Source organism: Erithacus rubecula (assembly GCF_903797595.1).
Source record: "Erithacus rubecula genome assembly, chromosome: 6".
NCBI lineage: Eukaryota > Metazoa > Chordata > Aves > Passeriformes > Muscicapidae > Erithacus > Erithacus rubecula.
The window spans coordinates 26,430,114-26,451,993 of record NC_136688.1 but is presented as its reverse complement, the minus strand read 5'-3'; the positions used below and the strand labels follow the sequence as shown (position 1 = coordinate 26,451,993).

The 21,880-nt window shown below is 41.8% G+C and overlaps 1 protein-coding gene across 10 annotated transcripts in view; it reads right to left on the bottom strand.

Annotated features, from left to right (window-relative positions):
- Positions 1-21,880, bottom strand: part of DPF3 (double PHD fingers 3) — a 189,928-nt gene that overhangs the window by 93,628 nt on the left and 74,420 nt on the right. For all 10 annotated transcript variants that reach the window (XR_013774667.1, XR_013774668.1, XM_079309466.1 and 7 more), the window contains 2 exons: positions 6,154-6,314; positions 1,029-1,136 (listed from right to left, as the gene is read on the bottom strand). Coding sequence is in view for 8 of the 10 variants with exons in the window: in XM_079309466.1 (XP_079165592.1) it covers positions 1,029-1,136; positions 6,154-6,314 (269 nt within the window). In the remaining 2 variants the exon portion in view is untranslated. The remainder of the gene's footprint in view (positions 1-1,028; positions 1,137-6,153; positions 6,315-21,880) is intronic.

The following is a 21,880-nucleotide window of genomic DNA, read 5'->3' as shown; positions in this document are numbered from 1 at the left end:
CCTATAATGAAGGTAGGGAGTTTCCAAAAACTGTTTCTACCAGAAACAACAGGAATTTTGCCTCTGATTCCAATGGATTTAGAACTTGTCTCTGTTGCCTTTTCCTCTCTCTCCACCAACTACTTCGTGGAAGCAAAGTCATCAGTATTGCTGAGCATAGCTCAGTTCCCAGGCATCTTCCTCTGTCAAACAGGTTTTTTTAATATTCTTAATTTACATTTGGGGGTTTTCTCCTGTACTTTTTATACTGACAGTGTCTCACCTCTTAAAAACCACATACAGCTGTGAGTATATGTGTTCCCTCTTTCTCATAATAGCTGACCCCAGAGACAGCAAGCCTTTGTTACTAACTGCAGGAAAGAATGCACAACACTACGCTCTACCTGACACAGCTGCAGCTCCTCCACATCTGCTTTACAGTCACTTATTCAGCATCCAGACTCATCACTTCACATAGTTTAATTGTGGAAGAGTAGCAAGGACAAGAAAAATGAAAGAATAATGGAAAAAGGTACAAGTGCAGCCAGACAGAAATACACAAATGAGGCATATGCTCAGTATTTTTTATAATTCTTTTGTTTATAATCTGGTCATACCTCTCGTCACCAGCCCCACCAAGAAAAATCTTATCTTAGACTTACTGTTTCACACAGACAGTGGTCTTTTTCACGAAGATTAGGCAGCAGATGCTAGTGAGACTTTGTATTAGTAATGCACTGAGGAAAAAGTTAGCAATACATTGATTCTTTACATCCTTGTAAATGTCCTAATAGAAGCCAGGATTCTATACTACAGAAGACAAATTCAGCTCCCCTTGCATTCAATACAAGTTGCTCACATTTTTTGTAAGGGATGAGTTGTGTGCAGAGGGTTTGGTGGTTATGGTTACAGCAAATCAAGCAAGATGCAACAGATGCAATAAGGAATGGTTGGAAAGCAGCTAAGATAAAGTCCAAGGTCTAAATGCCAGGTTTGCATGTATGCCAGCTGCTCTGCAGCTCAGGAGAGGCAGGCAAACAAATACTTACCAGGTTTAATTTCCAGCAGCTTCAGCCTGGAATCCTCAGGGGGATGCAAACGCCTCTTTTTGCGCCAGCAACGTGCTGGGTATGTGTACAGCTGACCTGGGGCCAGGCCTGAAGATTAAAGACAAAAAATTAATCATATTTCAGTTTGTAAACCACAAGCACTCTCTCTAGCATCTTTGTTCTTGCCCTTCCAGCATCTCCTTGTTGGAGCATTCAATCCTGCAAATCATGAGGCAGAACTACACACTCAAGGCATCCAGTGCTCCTGAGGATCTTCAGCACCTCTTGGGATCAGGCCTACAGAGAATCTAGGTCTCACTTAGACACTTCACTCAGCTCACTGAAACCAGAGCTGCACATAAATAATTTGTGATTCCTTCAGGGTAAACAGAATTTCAGACTCTCCTGGGTCACAAGGGCGATGCCTCCTCCACAGGCAGAGAAAGCCCCTTGAGAGAGAAGAGATGAAGTTCTGACGTGAATCTTGAGGCCCTGATGCACAGAGTAGCTCAGGAAATTTGTGTCTTCCAAACAGGAGCAATCCAAGAGGTCTGACTCTGTATTTTTGCTTACATTCTGGACTTTCATTTGAATACTAATTCTTCATTTTGACTCTTACCTCCTCATGCCAATATTCTGAATGAGGGAGAGGATACACCAATAATGCTCCCATCTCTGGATGCATCCCATTTCTGTTCCCTTAAATCACATTTGGCATCACTGGTTTTTGAGCTGCCCTGGCTCTCCTGACAGACAACCTTTCAGCCAGTGTTAGAGCTATACTTTGCTCTCTTGCATTCAGGATACAGCAGGGCTTTGCGAATGCATCACTACTGGGGGCATGGAAGAACACTGACAAGTGCTTCAAAGTATCCTCAACTGCCCCAGGCAGTCATGACACACAGAAATACTCAGTAAGAAAAGTTGGAGGAATTTAATTCTCTCTTCTGCTTTTCCTGCCCTCTCTGTCCAGCAGTTCTAGTTTGGCTCCTCTGCTCTTCTACTGTTGCTGTTGTCTTGAAGGGGCTACAAAGCATGACTTCAATTCCAGACTTATTGTCCTCAAAAAACAGGTAAGACCACATGAGAGAGAGAACAGGAGTAGTGTTGCTATATCTGAAACTGTACTGACAGTGAACAGCTGGACAGCATCAAGGGGGTGCCAGTACAGCAGAACAGCTCAAGGGCAGGAGGATGGCCCAAGAGACCTCTCCTCTCTTCTGAAGCAGCCAGGAGAGAATATCAGCTGGGGAACAAAAGCAACTCACCAGACCAAATGAGGACAATGAAAAAACTAACACCCTCTTACTTGGGGTGGTAAGGAAGACACAATAACATAGGGAATATGCAAATCAAATTCTGCAGGTGAGACCTAAGTTCCTGGTTTTAAATATTTCAACTGTTGGGAATGCCAGTTCAGACCCCAGACCCTTCCATCTAATTCCAAGGCCTTGGAGCATCTATGGCATACTGCCTGAGATGGCCAAGTGTTGGAGTCTCTGCAGAGATTCTGGCTGTTTCAGGGCACAGAATGCTATTGGACTTGCACTTTCCATGCCCTTCTTTCACTGATACCCAGAAAGTTGGGCATTGTGCACATCCCAAGAACACATTTCAGAACAGGTTGCCTAAGACCAGCCTGGAAATTAAAATGTGAATAACTAGCACTTATACAGTGTTTGGAAACCCTTCCTCATGCCACTTTGCAAACATTAACTACTGTAAACAATTGCTATAATGATGAGGTGGATTTTGCCTGTCTCTGATGTGAGTAATTAAAGGGGTGGAGGCAAGAAGACCCACCCTTTCTCAGCAGGTCATGTGCAAGGACTTGAAGACAACACTGAAATGGCAATTGCCAGATCAAAGCAGTAGGACAGAGAATCAGCACTTCATTGCACAGGCCTCAACAGAGGAGCAATTTGAAAAAATAAGTACCAGACAGAGAGAAGCTTTTGTCCCAGACAGAGAGGAACAAAGATCTACTAGTTTTGGGGGAATATCTGCTAATGTGAGCATTCTTACATGAAAGAGCAGTTCTGGGTTCAGTCAGGACAGCAAGAGCCAGCTACACACACTGAAAGCCCAGCTAGAAACTTGAAAGGATAGAGCTGGGAAATCCTCTTTCTTAGAGGGTGGTAGGTAGATCAACAAGAAACAGATGATCCAACATCCACCTCTGCAGCCCTTCAGGTAAGCTCTCAGTTGCTACTCACAATACACCTGTTCATTAACATACTGCCATTCAATGAACTTAAAACACATATCAGATTTTCACTTCCTTCAACCCACCAATGCTACCTTTGTTTCTCTACCCTGTACCTCCTCTATCTCTGTGCTGGCTTACATGAAGTATAGAACTTTCACAAAGGAGAGGCAACAAGGAAAGGGTCAGTTATGAGTGCTCTGAATGCAGCTCCTTCACAGGCAGTCTTGCAGTGAATATGGAAATAATGCATATTACTGTCTTCAGCCCTCTGTGGGTTGTCTGTCTCTCTGGTACCTTATAGGGCAACTAGAGAAGGTTCCAACCATTTGCTTACAGAGGAAATAGCAGAACCTGCAGTGAGTTATGTTGTTTATCTCATTAGTGTAGGAAAGTCATAACTCAAAGCTTGTGTGAAAGGCCAGGGGAGGAGGGGAAGAGGAGGGAGTTATGTTCAGTATTGTGTGAAATTAACCCTGAACTGTTTATCATGAGATGCAGATTTCTGACTCCTTTAACAAAGAGGACAGCAAGAACTCAGGTTAATATTCTGAGTTCCTGACTCTTCTCTGTTTTTCAAGTCTGTGTAATTGAAAAGAGGTCCTAGAGCTTTGCCATTTGTCTTTATCTAGTTTTTCAGGTTAGTGATAGTAAATGGTAGTGAGCACAGCTTACAAGACAGATACCAGGATGGCTGGCAGAGCATTTTCAGAGCCTGGGCACAAGCACATTGTATACAGACCAAAACCAGGCACACTAAAACTGTAGAGGGATGCCTTGACTCACCATAATACTACAAGAAATAGATTACACAAAGACACCCAGGGGAGCACTAAATGGGCTAATAAAAATCAAGAAAGAAGAAAGAAAATATGGGGGAGGAGGGCTGGTTCATTTCACACTGATTATTCTAATTCAAAATAACAAAGTCATCAGATTTGGTGACCAATGCAGATGCAAGAGGCTTCTTTCACTTGATACTCTCTGTGAAGAATGTTCCATGATTATTCTCTAGTGCAGAACTGCAGGAGAAATGTCACCTATTCCCTTCTGGAGGGCAAGCTGCCAGACAGTTCACTATCAGAAGTGAGGAAAGAAAGATTTGCAGAATGAATTTGCTCAAGGTAGTGCACAAAGCTTATAGCTGAGAAAGGCAAAGAATTAAAACATCTTGGTTCCTGGTGCGGTTGTAACACATTTATGATGATTCCTTCTGCACAAGTACAGATGCCAATGAGACCCAGACAAGACTGTCTATGTCTATCCTTGTGGAAGATGCTGTTGACAAAACATTACTTATAAATACAGTGGATGTGTACCTGTTTGTGTGTATATATACATATCTTCTGACTCTGTTCAGAAGGATAAAAATAGCAGCACCTTACTTATAACAAGAGGAGAAAGAGAGAGAGAAAGAAAGAGAGAAGAAAAGAGAAAAAGAGATAAAGTTTATCCAAAGCATAATCTCTTAGTATTAGAGAATTTTCAGCTGAAACAAAAAACTTGACTGCGGTTATGAAGCAACCCTACAAAGGAAGGGTTATTCCAGAAGTTTAGACAACTCCCATCTTGGGAACCACATTCAGCAGTCCTGAATTACCCCAGCAGTTTTGGTAGCTGAAATATTCTTAAAGTATTTTAATGCTGTAAAAACACCTGTTTTCTCTTGCACCAGAAGTGGCTGCATTTTATTATATAAACAGTTTTCTGACAGTACAGCAAGACAACACTAAATCTACTTTTGATATTTTAGTAATAGGAGGAGCACAAGGATCCTTCCTTTAATATAGCCTAGAAAAGGGAGAAGTTTCAGCTAAGATTCAGCTAGGCACTTTTCAGAAGCAGCAATTGTTTTCTTAGCCCAGGAAGGTAAAGGAATATTCCCTACACGTTCCTCCCTTCGTCTCCTGTAAACCATGCAGTTAGAGCAGACTTCACCTTCCCATAATTTCAGATCTAGAATTTGAGGGGGTGGAGAGTGAAGGTGGGAGGGTGCCAATATTGTTTAGAGAACTGGCACGTATTTATGCACATGTGTGTATGTCATACTTCCAGTGCCCATGTACCCCAGGTTCCTTCTTGCCTGGATTCTCTGGGCTGCACTAAAACACAAAAAAAAATAAAAAGGTAGAAAAACATTTTGGTGCTGTCAAAAATCTGTTCTCTGAGCTAATTATTGGTCAGATACTGAGCTAGCTACAACCTAGCCAAACTCCCCTTGGGGTTCAGAAGGACTTCTATCTGAGCAACATCTCCAGTCTTTGAACTGTAGGATTTCAGATGGATTTAGTCTAACAAAGGAACAACTGACCAAAGTCTACAAAAATAACAGTGCTCTTTTCCCTTGAGCTTCACTGAGCTGTGGAACAGGCATTAGCCAAAGCTCCTTATGGAAATATACCAACTTCTTTCTGTACCCAAGGGAACAGCAGCTCCAGAATTGATATCTAAGTTAGCCTGTCCAAAACAGAACCAGGATTTGTAGGTTTATTTCTAACCATTAGAACAACATTCATTCCATTAACTGGACTCTTCTATATTTTGCTTCAGTTTTATATCATTCCTTATTCTCAGCATTCATCTGAGACACTCCCACCTCCCCCTTGGAGTTAATTCCAGCCCTGCTAAGAGCAGAGCATTGAGTCTTCTGTTTCAGACTGGGAATGGTAGCATGAAAAGAGCTACAATGATGCAGCCTTAGAAACTACCATGTCAGGCACTTCTTTGCTTAGAGAGAGAGTAATTAGCATGAGCTCTCTGCAGTTACCAAAGGAAATCCCCTGCAGGCACAGAGGTTTCGGCAGTTTCTCTTCTGTGTGGCCTGTAGCAGGTTTGAGCTCCTATTAATTAAACCCCATGAGGGCTGAGTGGCCAGCCCTCCGTGCATGCACATGCACACACAGACACAGCGCTACCAACCTGGTCCCCTGTGCCTCTTCTCCATCCAGATGTAGCAGTTGTTCTGCGCTACCCCGGTCTGCGAATCGAGGAAGGGAAGACGGACGCTTCGCTCGGCACAGAGCCGAGAGTTGTAGCTGCGACAGTGCTCAATTGCTTCTTTGTAGAACTGGTCCCCGAGCCTGCCGAAAGAGACAGGGCAGACAGTGAGAATGATTGCACTGCCCCCTCCAACGAGAGTAGGAAAAGGGGACGTCAGGTTGGTTTGGAAATGGACAAACAGGAAATTTTTGCCTGGGCAGATGCAAATGTTGGTAACACAAGACATTGATGAAGCAAATCATGCAGAAAGTGATGTCAAATTCATCAAAAGAACAGGCTGTCAGCAACCAGACACAGATCTTTTCAGCAGCAGCATGGCTACTGAATGAGCAAATGATGCAATCACACTGGCCCATGACCTTGGGTCAGGCCCATGTACACCACAGTGAACTCATTTGATTGTTTCTCTTCCCTTGTAGTTTGTCCAGCCAATTCAGCAAACCATTCATTTCAAACCCATGTTACAGCCAGTACTGCAGTATGTTTTAGGCAGCCAGAAGTTTAGAAGAAACTTCACTCCAGCATTTCTGGTGTCAAAGAGCCCATAAGAGCAAAGACCATAGTTCTTTTATTGTGTGCTTTTGAGGCATGAAACACACTCTTTAATAACTACAGCCATATCTGCAACAGTCAGACCAGAAGTTTTGTCATAAGCCTTCCAGAGTTTTCCACAGTGAAGCCTGATGTGCCAGGAGCAGCAAGCTACAGCAGCGACCAGCCAGATCCAGCATGGCAAATGCTGCTTTTCTCTGGAGCCCAGTGGGAATAACAGTTCTAAAGACAATGTCACTTCATAAATAACTGTTTGTTCAAAAATTCTGTAGAATCTTCATCTTCCCTTGAGATAGGTTTAAAAACTCTGCCTGCTGGAGATTACCAAAATCCTCCCTCCAAATTTTTCTAAACAGGGAAAAGCATCAAAGTAAAGCTACCCTGAGGACACAAAGCAGCTGTCATGCTGGAGCATTGCAGAGTAGGTGGGCCACACTGCTGAACCTCATTCTTGATCTATTGTCAAGGTGAAATTCACTCATGACATGAATAGCTAGGAAAGCTACCTGTTAGGGGTAAGTTCATTAGAAAACAGGAGCAGAGTGATAGATGGCATAACTTGTCCTGACTTTGATATTCATTAGTGTTTAGAAAGTATAGCACATACAGCAAGTGAGCCAAAGTGATGCATGTACAGAGATAAAAGGAGCTCCCTTTGCTGCTCTATGAGTTATTTTCCTCACCATCCTCTTCTGTAGGCGCAACTGGCATGTTAAACTTGCATGTTAAACTTCTACACACCTATGAATGTCAAATCAGTGCAAATTGTTCTGTTTTACCTTTTAAGAGACACCTCAGTTGTACCTTGAGCTTTACATGGGAGTCAAACCCTTTTTGTTTTGGCTATACTGGACCAATATACTAATGCTGACAGAGGCCAAAAGCAGAGGCTTAGGGAAAAGCACAAATACAGCAAATACCAAGGGAGGTGCCTCTAGTTATCCTGTCTCAATTCTGATGATCACAACTTAATTTATCCAAGTCTCAGCTTATCCATGATGGGGAGATCAGAACATCCTTTGGCTACAGAGACTTCCTAAGGGTTTTTCAGAGGTTTTGTACAGCAGTGAATATCTGTGTGCACATGGTGCCTCTCAGACCTGTCCTCCCCTTCTGACCACCAGCTCCTGAGCAGCTGTCAGTGCAGGGATATTTGGAGGGCAGCTGAAGGAGAGAGCTCTCTAGACTGTGCAAGAGAGTGGAGGGTAAAGTCATGAGCAGAGTGTGTACAGCAGGATCCCTCTGGACACTGAATCCCCTGCAATGACCTCAAACGCCCTTTTCCATAAAAAGCAGGGGGGGAAGGGAAGGGGAGCAGGGGAAAAAGGAAAAGATAAGCTGCTCTACTATACAAAGAATGTGACTAGGAAAAAATGAAATCTTATTAAAAGCTGTAATTAAAGTTGTACACTTGTGTAATCAAAGTCAGTAACAAGGAGACCCCAGCTGATCAAAGATTAACAGCTCTTTCCACAAACACTTGAGCTTCCTCAGAGCTATGTCAGATTCTTTCTATATTAAAACAGGGATGCTCTCTAACTCTAATGAGTTTACTGGAAAGAAAAGCATAGCTGTGTGACAAAAAACTGCCACCACTGCATAAGTCTTCCTTATGCCAAAAATCACTTCAGTCATTAGAATATGCACACCACAAAACATCTATATTAACAAAAATAATACATCTCAGTAACCCAGATATAGGATCTGACTGGAGATTGCTTCAGTTTCCACCTTCCTCTAAGACTGAAAATAACTTTAAGTCTTCAAATGTAAAATATTTGGCTTTGAATCACACTATCAAGTAGAGTAAATTTCAGATTTTTCCAAGAGGGAGGGAAGGGGGTTTCAGATCCTAATGGCAGAGAACCTACCAAGCTAAAGGGTCAAATTCACTCCTGACAAAATCTTGCAGTCTAGCTGTTTCATTACATTTATTTTAAAGATTTTAAATATGCATTTTCTGCCTTAAAGAAAAATAACAATTTAGAAGTATTCAGTCATCTCCATATTTCAAGAACACTCGTCTTGGCTCCACTACAGCAAGGATGATCAAAAAAATGCAGTTTTCTAAGTATTCACTGGAAAGATATTCAGATTCTGAGACCTTGAGGAATTACCCTGGCTTTAATTATAAATGGAATTTTTTGTTTTAAGTAACAAATAATCAAAGATAGGAAAGTAAAGAAATAGAATTTCCTTATGACACTCAGGTCAGTGGTAAGCAGCTTCCCTGAAATTACTTTTGGGTGCCTAGTTGTTTTGTTTTACCATTAGTCTTTATTGGAGGGATTCTGATTAATTGCAAACTTCAGTCAGTTTGTTTTTAAAGAACTTCAAACTTAGAGATTTTTTTTTTCTTTTTTTGTGCTACATATCTGAACACCGCATGTTTTATCTTAGCAGGAAAAAACAGAAAATATATTAAAATGAAGGCATAAAAGGGAAAGCACAGTCCTATTGTGTTCATCATTGCAGAGTCAGGGAGGTGGGACAAATCCCAGCCCCTCCCAGGAGGTTTACAATGGAGCTGGAGAACAGACAAGGGTGGGAATAAAACTGGAAAGCACATGAGCTAAAATGAAACTCAAATAGATCCACTGAATTTGAGCAAGTGAGATACAAGAAGAGAAAAAAAAATGAATATTATAAAGTGTATCATATGTCAGAAAAAATATTAATTATCTGTTACATGCTTCATAGTTTTCCCAAACTGTGTCGTTATGGAAGACTTCCACTTCAACTCCTGAAAAAGTATCTGTAAAAACTATGGGGAATTTCCTCATTATTTTCATGAAAAGTATGCATGAGTCAGTGCTGTGCTGTGACTGACTGCAAGGGTCAATTCTTCCCTTTGGACAGGGGAGTTAAAGGTCACACAGACTTGTCTAGATTGATATTAATGACACAAAATCATCAGCATATGTGCAGATTTTAAAGATGCTGGGAAAAAGAAAGCAAGGAGCAGACATGAACAACTTCTGGACAAGGAAGGCAAATCACACTGAAGGCAGCACAACTGGAAATGCAGAATACAGTTGTCAGCACACTGAAAAACACACAGCCCTTCAGTACAGAGCCCTGGGTGAAACCCCAGATGTTTGGGACAGGTGTGCCCGTGACACTGCTGGCATACACACAGCTTTGCACTTACATACCAATCCGTGCACACTAAAACAACCCGTTCTGGCTGACTGATAAAAGGTCCCAGACTTGGAAAAGAACAACCTATGCTATTGCATACTCCTGCAAAGCTGCATAGGAGGGGTAAATGTTAATAGACATTAGGGGCTCTATATTGGTGAAAAAAGTGGGACTGAAACTAAACAGCAGTCTGAGAGGAGTGGAAGCTCAGTGTGAACAGGGAGGTGAGCACTCTGAAAGCACCAGCAGCCCTGTGGGGCTGGGGCAGTGATGTGAGCCTGGTGCAATTCTGTGCAGCCTTGCAGGTAAGTCACTGCCATGACAGCAAGCACCAGCATGGAAGATCAGACTCTGTGACTTCCTGGAGGTTGCTGCTCTTTTAAGTGTTAAGAATCTGAGGTTTTCTATCATGGAATCAGGTCAGCTAATAAAAGTCAGGGAAGAACAATTCTTCTCTTCCCTCAATCTTTGCCTGTTAGCTCTAACTAGACCATAAGGTTTCTGAGCAGACTCCAACTTACTACTTCTCTGTATAGTACCTACGCCATGACTCTGCTGTCCAAGCAGCCTTCAATAAGGGAAAAAAAAAGAAAAAGGAAAAAAAAAAAGAAACCCAAGAACTTGCCTGTCTTATAAGCCCATAAATTAGCAACAAGGACCAAGAGCCTGACTTCACTCCAGATGTTCAAGATGTTTCTGTGCTGACAAGGGATCCTGATGGGCCCTGAAAGCAGCAGAGCATTCTCCACCTCTACTTTGCAGTCCATCCTGCAATGTCACAAATTTTTGAGTGCATGTTTTATAACAGCTACAAGATAGGCAGAATCCAGCGTGCCCTTCTTGCAGTACCTGACACCATTCAGATTAGTACCCAGAGAAGGTGAGTACTCACTGAAGACCGATAACCAGCCATGTTCAGCAATGATTACAGGTTCACATCACCCTGGGAAAACTTGTATAACAAGGAACCAGTCCTCCTTAAGTTCTTAAATTCCCACCAGACTCCTCTGAGTATGAATCCAGATTGTCTCCAGTTCTTGAGGCCAGGCCTCTTTCTAGTCATTTTCCTCTAAACCCATGCTCACTACATGACTAGGCAGGTAAAAACCTGATAGCACAGGAAGAAATGACTAGTCATGTAACAGAATGCAACAGACTTTTCTTTCTACAGTTTGCAGTGACCCTCAGCCATGATCAAAAACATGAGCCTTGCTTTCCCTAAGACCACAAAGTTTTCTTTTACTATACATTTAACCTCTAGTCTTACATTTTAGATCATTTGACACTGTGAGGAATAGCAAGGACAATCAAAAAAAGATCCTTTAAATCAGAACTTGTTTTTCAGCAGCAACTGCCATCCAGTTTCAAGCTGGGTGAGATCTGAGAATTGGTGTGAGAAAAGTGATGCAATGCAGATTTAGAAGATACATTTTACTCTCCTTTCGGAGACATGAATGAGTCTGGAAATGAAGCACAAGTGAGGTCTTAGGCTTTCTCACAAAGTTCAATAGAGACTAAGAAATCATGCAGGCACTACCTGAGTTATCAGTTGCCTATGACACTGGAGGCCACCTTGGACAATTACATGTCTTGGCAAGTGTTGAGAGAACTGCATGGAGCTGGCTGCTATTCCTTCCCAGCAGGTCCCACGAGGCCCCTGACAGGCAGCTGCTCCTTCTCTCTATGACCTGTGACATGAAGAATGCCACAGGGCTCACTTCTTCAGCCACTTCTGTTTAATGTCTATGCAAAACCTTCAAGGAATATGATGAAGTATTTGGGCAGCAATGCCAGCCATCACATTGATGACATGCAGCTTTATGTATCCTTTCTCCCTCCATGCTGACAGCACTCCCCAAATCTTTCAGTGTTGAAAGCAAGGTAGCATAGCTGGCAGAGGCTGAAGTCAGAAGAGATCAGAATGAGGCTGACTGGAAAAGGGAAACATTACAAACTATGCACTAACACCATTAATGTGGACAATCTTACAGACACAACTACCAAAAGGGCCTTCCTCTCCCTCTCCAATCAGCATAATTCTCTTCTCAAGCTGCAGCCTGGCCATGCTCATGTGTGTCTCTCCCATCTGGACTGGCCTACTCTGACCCTCTACCTCAGGCTAGATAAGCAACAAAGACAGAGCTAGTTGCAAAACTGTGGTACTTACCCTATCACAAAGCAAGCCAAAGAAGTTTGTAGTCCCCCTGCCTGTTCTCATGCCTTTTCCTCACAGACTCTGAAACACCACTGATTTTCATGAAGGGCATAGTGGACTAAGTTCAAGCTGCTTGAATGTCTGCTTCTCCTTTCTATACCCAGATGCAACTGGAAACCTGTGCTTAACACAGTGCAGTACCACCAGGCTCCTGTAACATCTTCAGACAACAGACCCTCAGCTCCAGAGCACCTTTCCAGAACAGATAAAGCATTCTGCTTTGCTCATCCTCACATTACGTTGCAATATGCTAACATAACATTCATCAAAAGATCCAAGCAGAAAAAATACAACATATTCAAGTCAGACAACTATTGAGCATTAAACAACAAAGGGCTGGCTAGGCCCCTCCTTTGGCTGCACTCTCTGGAATTTCTAGTTTATAGGCAGTGCCTAATTGCTACAAGCATGCAGCCTTTGCAACTGCATAAAGGTAGCACATGGAGATTCAGGAGGAATAGAGAACAGCTTTCCTGGTGTTAGGTGAAGCATAACAGACTGCTCAAAATCCTACCACAAACTCTAATGGCAAGCCAAAGAGTGCAGGAATGTGCAGATTCAGTTTTCTCATAGTGGTCTACTGCATCTGTCCCTGCACAATATTTTCTAATGATGTAAGGGGTGTGAACGTGAGCAAAGGCAAAACAGGATTTCCAGATGTGCTACAGAATGACTCAAACTTTCTGGGCTCTCAGTTTTTTAACATAAACTTGGCAGTTTTCTAAACACACATCTACACTCTCCAAGAGCCAGAGTCATTGAGACAGTTATTTAATTTCTATACATACTGAATAATTTCACCTGATGGACAACAGGAAGGCTGTATAACTTTTCCCAGCCTGGGAAACAATGTCAGAGAAACAATGGCTAGTAGGATTCTTTTGGTAGTAGGTAGATAACACAAATCAGACCACAAAACAGTACACAATGCAGACAGTGTTACTGGAGCACCAATGATCCAAGGATAAACAAAAGACTTTCCAGGAGAGTTAACACCTTTCATTGGAAGAACTCATGCAGACAGGTCAAAATAGACAAGCTTCTAGCACTTGTTCACTGTTCTGTGGCAGGTGCAAAGACTCTATGTGGTTCAAAGGATTAGGAGCCATCAGAGAACTCATGACAAGCTCCTGAGTCAGCACTGGCACAGCCCAGACATTACAGCAGGCAAGAAGATGCCCTGAGCTATAAGTCTAGGTTCAATCTCAAATCAGTGTAAAAGCAATGTGAGGTTTTTTAGCACCCTCCTCCAAGCATTCAACATTAGCATTCTATGTAGAAGGGCAAAGAAATTCCCTTTTGCAGGTATTTACCAGAAGACTTGCCCTGATGGGTTGGAAATCCCTGCTGGCTACTTGTGGCCAGAATCAACAGGGTATGCACTGCTTGAATCACGATGTGATGCTGATTCGTAGCAGAGAGCACAGCCTTGTAGAGTGAGCTACATTCACTACTCTGGAAACAGGCTTAGGCTGTAATTTAATCCACTGTGAAACTACAGGTATCATCTCATGCAAAAAGTCTGTCTTTGAAGAAAAATGACAAAAGGTAGGCTTAGCTTACAATTTGAGGAAAATTGATCTGATTAGTCCCATCCTCACAGGTATTGTAGAAGTATGAGAGCTCTGCTGGCATTTCCATTTAAAGAAAAGAAACAGCAGCACAAGCTAATACTGCCAAAAAAAAAGTGTGGTACATGATGGTATCTTGCTGACAAAAATCTGGCTTTCAGGGTAAAGAGCTGCAGCCATCTTTGTGCAGGAATAAGCATTAAAACTAGAGGTGCTCTTCTTCCTCCAGCCGTGTATGACCCTGCTCAGGGCCTGCAGCACATTCCCAGTTCTCAAATACAAAAGTGGGATCATTCTCCCCATCTCACCCAGCCATTAATGTGCAGAGTTGTTGGCTAGATACAAGAAGTATCTGTGTATGGTACAAGCTGATGTGTGTTTATGAAATTAGGTATTTCAGAAGATTAAGTTATCAGTTGCAATCAAATACACTGGAATGTCAACAATTATACTATCGTGCATGTGGTAATTTGTCCACATCTTCTCTTACTTTACTTTCATTTCCATGAAGAGGCATCAGCAGCCATTTCTATGTCATACATCAGGCTACCTAAGTTGTTTCCAGAGACAGACATTGCATACAATGTCTATTAGACTCAGCACAGTGACCAATTAGGTTAATCTCAGAGGCATACTCCTTGGGGATATCTCAGAGTATCTATTCTTTTTCAGGCCAGAGTTTCTGTTTTAAAGAGATGCAGCAGCCTCCAATTAAATGAACAACAGGTGTGAAAGGTAATAACCTAGACCTCTTTTGTGTCTGAAGACAGCACTCAGAATTCAGCTTGGTCCTAACCTCCCCTAAAAGGTCAAAAATTCTTTCCAATTACTAAAAGGAATGAACCAATAAAAACTTCAGCAACAGTATCAGATTGGACATGACAGCATCTAAGGGATTTCTTCATATATATTTTTTAGAAAAGAAACTCAAATTACTGGGGCTTTGGGTCACCAGGATTCTGTTTGGTTTAGTGCAACAATAGTCATACAGACCAGATGTAGTCAAAGTCTATCCAATCAGCTCCCATGGTTCTGATTTCCCACAGTGATCCTATCTTTTGCATTCCTGGTAAAAACCATAATCTATCACCCCAGCTGGCACCAGGAAGACAGCAAACCAGACTTCTACAAATTACTCTGCCGTGACTTCCTTTGTAGCTTTAATAGTTCCCCTGCAGAACATGGGTAACACCCTACACTTACCTCAATAATAAATCGTGTGCATTACTTCAGGCACTGTGTGTACTAAAAGGATGCTCAGATCATGAGCAGAAATCCTCTCCTAGCTCTAGCTGTGCCAGCTAAAAATATCACCCATTCCCTCCTACCCTGCTGCTTTTCACTGCTTGTCTCCCAGAGCTTACTGCTCCCACACCTCCTGCCAGTGGCAATATCTGCATGAACACTCCCTGACACAGTTCAAGCAAGGCCATTCGATCTGTTCAAACCCAGCTGACATGGCCTGGAAGAGCTGAGGGCAAGCTCACAAAACACCACAGCTATCTCCAGCAGTACAACCAGCTTGGGTTAGTCTTCAAGTGGCACACTTGTTTGTTTGCAATGGGAAAAAGTCTGTCCACACCATCAGTGGTGACAGCTAGGTCACTCAGCCAGAACAGCCCTCTTGGGAGACACAGCAAATGCAAATGGAAGTTGTTCCCTATCACTCCAGTTACATCATTGGCCCAAATGACATCAGCTAAACTGACAAGAGCATCATTTTCCACATGTCTCTAAGTATCACATCTTTCATAAAGCTACATATCTCCACCAGAACTCAACAGGCAGTGAGATGCCATTAAAGACCATGGGGGTTTTGCCCCATGCTTTAAGCCATGTCAGAGTCCCAACTGTCCAAGCTCTACAGCATGATCCTGGTCTGAATGACCTCTGTTAGTCCTCTTGGAAGTTCTTAGGCTGGGATTTCCCCTGCACCTTGTGCAGTATTTAGTAGACAAATATACAATGCCATTCAATCCAGGTGGCAGAATTTAAAAAATATTAAAATAAACATGCAAGTAAAAGAGTAGTACAAATGTTCCTAAATGGCATGCAAGCTTCCCCACTACACTGAACTGTTACTACATTAATATTTTAGGTACTTCCTGTCCTTTTTACTAGAAAGAGCTAGTAAGCTCACATTTTTCTGCTGACTTGTCTCTTTTGTAGGAACCTTTGCTGCAAAGGAAATGTCACTCCAAGAAACAATCCTTTTTGCACAGGTGAAAATGATCACACAAGTAACAAAGCAGAGATCTATATAGACCTAACATAATTATTAGAATTTACTTTGCCTCTGAGTTCAGCCTTGGGAAAAAAATCAGCTAGAGCCAGTACTTTGAAGTTACTAATCTTGAATAGGTAGCACTTTCAGATCCTTGATCATGATCTATATGTGACAAACTGAATACACATGTAAGAAACACTAAAATCTACTGTACCCAGTCAATAATTATCAAAACAGGAAATCATATATTCTGTTCTCTATAAAGTTATCTCATGCCTAGGTAACTAATGTTGTGTTTCTTTGAGTTATTATTTCTCTTAAATACACAGGAGCAATCATTCTGTTACTTGTATAAATCTACTGGCCTTGGCAGACGTACAGCAGGGATATACTTGACTCATGCTACATAGGGGAAATCCCAAGATAACTGTGAATTAAATTTCCTTTTCTCACCTCCTTCCCCCAGCTCTACCCACAAATGGAAGTAGGGCAGATTACGGTCATACCTCTGCTGAAGTATCATTATTACTTCTCAAAAAGTAACAATAAAAATTGTAAGAGGTGAAACAGATGCATCCAGCACATCATCTCGCAGCTCCCCCAGCATAAAGAATGTCCTGTATTAAGAACACTCTGGAACTTACTCAAAGGTCTAGGCACAGGGTCTTCTGCACCTGGAACACATCCCATGAGAGTAGAGCAAACCATCATTGCAAATACTAACATATAACTCTGAGAAAAGATATTTCAAACACCTCTGCTCTGGATGCTGTAGATACTTATGCAGCACCCAAGAAGAACTCTTTAATGAAGTCAAGAAAAGTACTTGACAAAACCAGCTTTCAGAAACTTAAATATCTGATGGCTGTTCCCATACAAATGGGAACCTTTCCTTGCACCTCTTTTTCTTCTGCCTTGCTTCCTGTTCTCAACACCACCTTAATTCAAGTACCAGATTGAGGTGGTTATTATTGTAGAACAGTTAAACTAAATGTAATTCACTTAACAATAAGCAAAGCCTGCAATACTGTTTTGCTGCAACTATCACTGCAAAATAATGATCCTTTAGTCTGCTCAAATAATTAACTCTTTTGGCAAGTCTGAAAGATTCCAGTTGTTCAATGCATATGCCCATCATGCTAGGGCAGACCTCAGATTCACGTTTGGCCCCATGTGTTGACTGAGGTCTTCAAGCACTTGTGATGAATCCCTGCCTGTGACCAAGCATTGGGTCCCTGTTCAGCACAGCAAGTTATTGAGTGTGCAAGTTCCTTCAATTCAAAGTTAGGCAGATACTTGAATGTCTTGCTGAACAGAGATGGCAGCTGAACAGAGAGCACATGCTTCAGTGCACTTTTAGAATGAGGTCTTAGAAGCGGATACACGTGGGCAAGGCTGTTCAGGTCAGTTTATCATGTTTTCCCAGCTGGAACTAGCCAGGGCTAACACATTGGTTCCATTTTCTTTCTGTATGTAATACACTGCAGTAGTTAAAGCTGCAGGTCACAAAAGTGTAATCTAGGGATCATGAGACCGTCATTAATCAATCAACCAGTGGAAATAGGAGCTGGGTAGATATCATTATCTCTACATTACAGATGAGACACAGAGAGTTTGCATAACAAAGCTATAGAGAAAGAGAAGTCACTTTTCTTATTTTCCAGTTTTGCTCCATCTTTTCCTCTGAATTTTTTTTCTTGCTCTGCAAGACTTCCTTCCCCAACTGCCACCCAGCAATTTTCTTGGTTCAGAGACAAAGCTGACACCATGTCACACTGAAAGCTAGTTGAAACTCTTCTATACAAAAATCTGTTAAAGAAATACAAAAGCAACCTCTCTCCTTTTTTTCAGATATCCTGTAAAAGCTACCTGAACATTGCAGTGACACTTACAATGACAAGCGAAGACAATGACTAAACAAGAGTTTGGACATGGAACTAAACTGCATACAGAGTCTCCACTTGTCTGTATCCCAATTAATACAGAATGGAGACAAGCATCACAGCAGTCTATAAACAGGACAAGAAAAAGATTGACAAGTAACTGAAGGAAAAGAACTGCAGGAGTCAACTATCAGAGCAAGGAGAGGTTACAAAAAAAGAGAGAGAGGTTAGCCCATTGCCCTGGAGTAATGGCTAGCCTTTAACACATGGCCTCTGCTCCTGTCAGTATTTCTTCTTGGACAGGTTATCTCAGGAATTTATGCTTTCCAATAATTACCTTTCAGAGGGATCTCACTTATCTTGCAAGAGGAATCCAACAGTAACCTGACCTGTATTGCTCATACAATCACCATCCACCCCCTCTAACCTTACATCCCATCTCTCAAAGCAAAAACAAGCAGCTCTTCCCAGACTTCCAGTGCTGCATCAGCAGCAGTTGATAAAATTGCTTGGCAAAGTTGATAAAGGCAAGATTTTTAATGCCTAATGTTACATAAACATAGATGAGCTATGAGGTAGGTTTTATTATTTTACTGCAGCTGATCGCAGAGCCAGCCAGCATTGACTTTAATAAATTTTGGGACTCACAGGGCCCTCTAATTAAGCTCTCTTCCTGTTACCCTTCCAATCTACTTTTCTGCCACTGTGTGAATTGCTTTTCTTCTTGAAACATCAATGCCAAAGGGAAGCTTTTGGTTTTGGCATTCACTCCAGAGCCATTTCAGATTAACTTGTCTATCTTTGCTAAAGTATATGTTATTACACTCAGTTTAATTATATTCCTATTCATGCTCTGATCAAGGCCCTCTCAGGTTGGCTTTTTGTTGGCTGATGGGAACCAATTTATTCCCATTACCACAGATAGAACAAGGAGAAGGATTCTTATTTTCTGCTTTAGATTTAATGAGATATCTCTTCAGCCAGTCAGTAGTGATAAGGAAACACTTCATTATCAAGTTCTGACAAAATATCAGGCCTGATACAAGAAGTAAAAAGTCGTATAACACTCATCATGGAACCCTGTCATCAGTCCAAAACATATGGTCAGGGCACATAAACAATTAAATCTCTGTTGCAGAGTGGATTTCCATCAATGGGTTTACAACCACTTAGGGCAGGAACCCGAAGGAATCTCTCTTTCTTTTTCCTACACTGGCTACCCAACTAACTTCAGCCTGGAATAATGTCCATGCCTCACTCTGGCTACATTATTTTAACAGAGTCACATATTGCATTCAGACCCATGAGAACTTTGGACAAATGCACACACTCTCTCAGGCGTTCCCATATTCCCATAGGAACAGAATGGCACCACAAGAATGAGTTTGATGTAGGGAGAGCATAAGAGGGGAGAGCAAGAGAAAGCTGCTGTTCCCTCACTAAACTTCAATAGGTGCCTAGGCCCACCAATGCTACACTACAGTTTGGATTTATGTCTCCCAATTAAAAGAATTCACAGCATAAAGTTTTCTCTTTTTGTTTTGAATGGGGAGGAAGAGGAGAAAAAACACATTCCAACCATTTGGCACAGCAAACTTCTCCAGCTATCCTCTGGGAACAAAAAAGGGAGGGGAAAAAAGAGGCTTGTCACCACACAATTTAAAATAACCCATCTTTGCCGGCTCCACTGTGTCTCAGGGGTAGATCCAAGTCTTAGCCCCCACCCCTCAGGGCTGCAGGCCCAAAACACTTGACATTCATCATTGGAAACAAAGCAGCTCAAAGGCAATGGGAGGGGGAAGGGAAGAGTGTCTCCATGGGCAGGAGTTGAGAAGGCAATGAAAATAAAGGAACTGCAAAAAGATCACATGTAAGGAGGGTATGGAAGTCTCCTTCAAGGACTATTACACATAGGTGAATCCTCTTGGTGTTGCTACTGAGCACAAAGCAGGCAGGTAAATGTCCTCTGCCCTCTGTGGGGTGATCTCCTTTGTGGTTAGCTTGGGAGCTGTGATGCTTTGATGACAGCACTGTTGGCTACATCACCTTAAACAGCAGAGTGATGGTCTCCTTTCTCTCCAAAGTGTCACCTCTTCTCCCCAAAGAGAACCCCAAGCCACATGCATGGAACCCTAAAAAATCTAATCACCTTTAGTGTGGGTTATGAAAGAAAAGCCCTTGAGATCTTTGGAGTTTTTGTGTAATGTACACTCATCAGTTACACACTAAATTTTTCTCAGCATAAAGACTAGGAGACAGCACCATGTGACTCAATGAAACATAGGACACTTCTTACAGAAAAGAGAAAACAATCTAATGTATTACATAGCTCAGCTTGAGTTCCTTAAAATATCACACCTGAGTTCTGAAGGAATCAGTAGCTTAATCAGAGCTCCCTGCTCAACAAATAAGCAGGCTCAGGCAATATTTCAAAGGACTAGTGATTGCTCTTTATTCTGATGTCATCAAGAGAGAAGCACAAAGATGGAAAGATGGAAAGCAACTCTTCTCTGCAGCAGTCAGGAAGAAAACACAATTGCAGAGCTGTACAAGCTAATCATAGTGCAAGCACCTGAGAGTGCACTAAAGCACCTGCTCACAGCTTACCATCAACACAAAACAATGACGGCAAAGCACCAACCACAGCACAGCATCGCGTACCACACCCTGGCAATCCTGCTGCTCCCTCTCAGCCCATTCAAGAAGCAAACCTTTCAGGTTTGACTATCACTCATCTACACCATTGCCTATACACAGATTGCATATATTTATGAATTAATCACTGCCACATGGATTCTTGGGTGTAAGTCTGCCATGAATGACTTAGAATACTTTACTTAAGAGGAGCTATAGGAGCACACATATGGGTTTTGAATACGAAGAATGCCTGGTGTTCATTTGACATTTTATGTGTTGAGATACAACTCTTCGAAGTCTGGTTGTGGGGGTAATGCAGAGCTGGGTGAATCTCATAACTTGATTTTCATATGAATTCTTGCTAGAGAGAAGTTCAGTTATAAGAAAATTATACACTTATTTGAGTGATAAGGTCGTGGCTCTCTTTTTTCTCTTCTCCTTTTGGTCTAGCAAGCCAGAAGACTGAAGGAAAGAGGTCAAGTCCAGGTGCAGAGCACACTAAACTAAAATGAGCCTTCAGTATGAAGCCAGCTGATAAACAATTGGCATCTGACAGTGGCATCTTGGATGAAATTACGTCTGTTCCTACAAAGTACTTCCTACTCAATTTTACCCTTCAAAAGTTTGTCCATCAGCTGATGAGGTTTCTCAGTTTTGTCTGGTGCATCCAAAAGTGGAGAAACAGCTGGAAACTGCTGCAGCATCTGGAAAACATCTGCGGCAAAAATTCCTAGAGGATTTTGAGGTGATAACCGGTATGGTTATAAATTACTATAGGATGACATGGTTTTGAGATTGTTTTTAATATCCCAAATCTGACACTTTACAGAATCTTCATGCTGCATGCTTGTGCTTAGGTTTCTTTGATCTCTATTTTCTGTTAATTCTGCCTACTTAAAGGAGATAATATTGATAAAATAATGGAGAAGATCCCAGAAGATCTGGATCTATAAAAAAAAGAGGACTAAGTTCTAGCAATGTCCAGTTTTTAGAGAGTTGTTAATGCCCCAAAAATGGCAGTAAAAATACAGCTGGTCTCTGCAATTATCTGCTTCTTTCAGGGTTGCATATTCTATAGTCATTTGAGGAACATTTTTATATAATGTCCTGAAGGACCAAATGGTTATTGCAGTAATATTGCTCCATGGGATTGCAACTCTCAGTACATTTGAATAGAGGAAGAGTACAAAAATTTTTAAAAGGGTGGAAGCAGAAAAAAATACTACTTGTTTTTTTAAAGCATTTAATATTGCAACAACAGGTAAATTATGACAAATTACAATTCACCTTCAGTCTGGGTTTGAATCTGAACTTCAGGAACATCATTTCCCCATGCCATTGCACATTTGGTTGCCATTAAAGCTTGCATAGATGGTGAACTCAGTTTCGATTTCTCCTAGATTTACTACGGTAAAAAGCT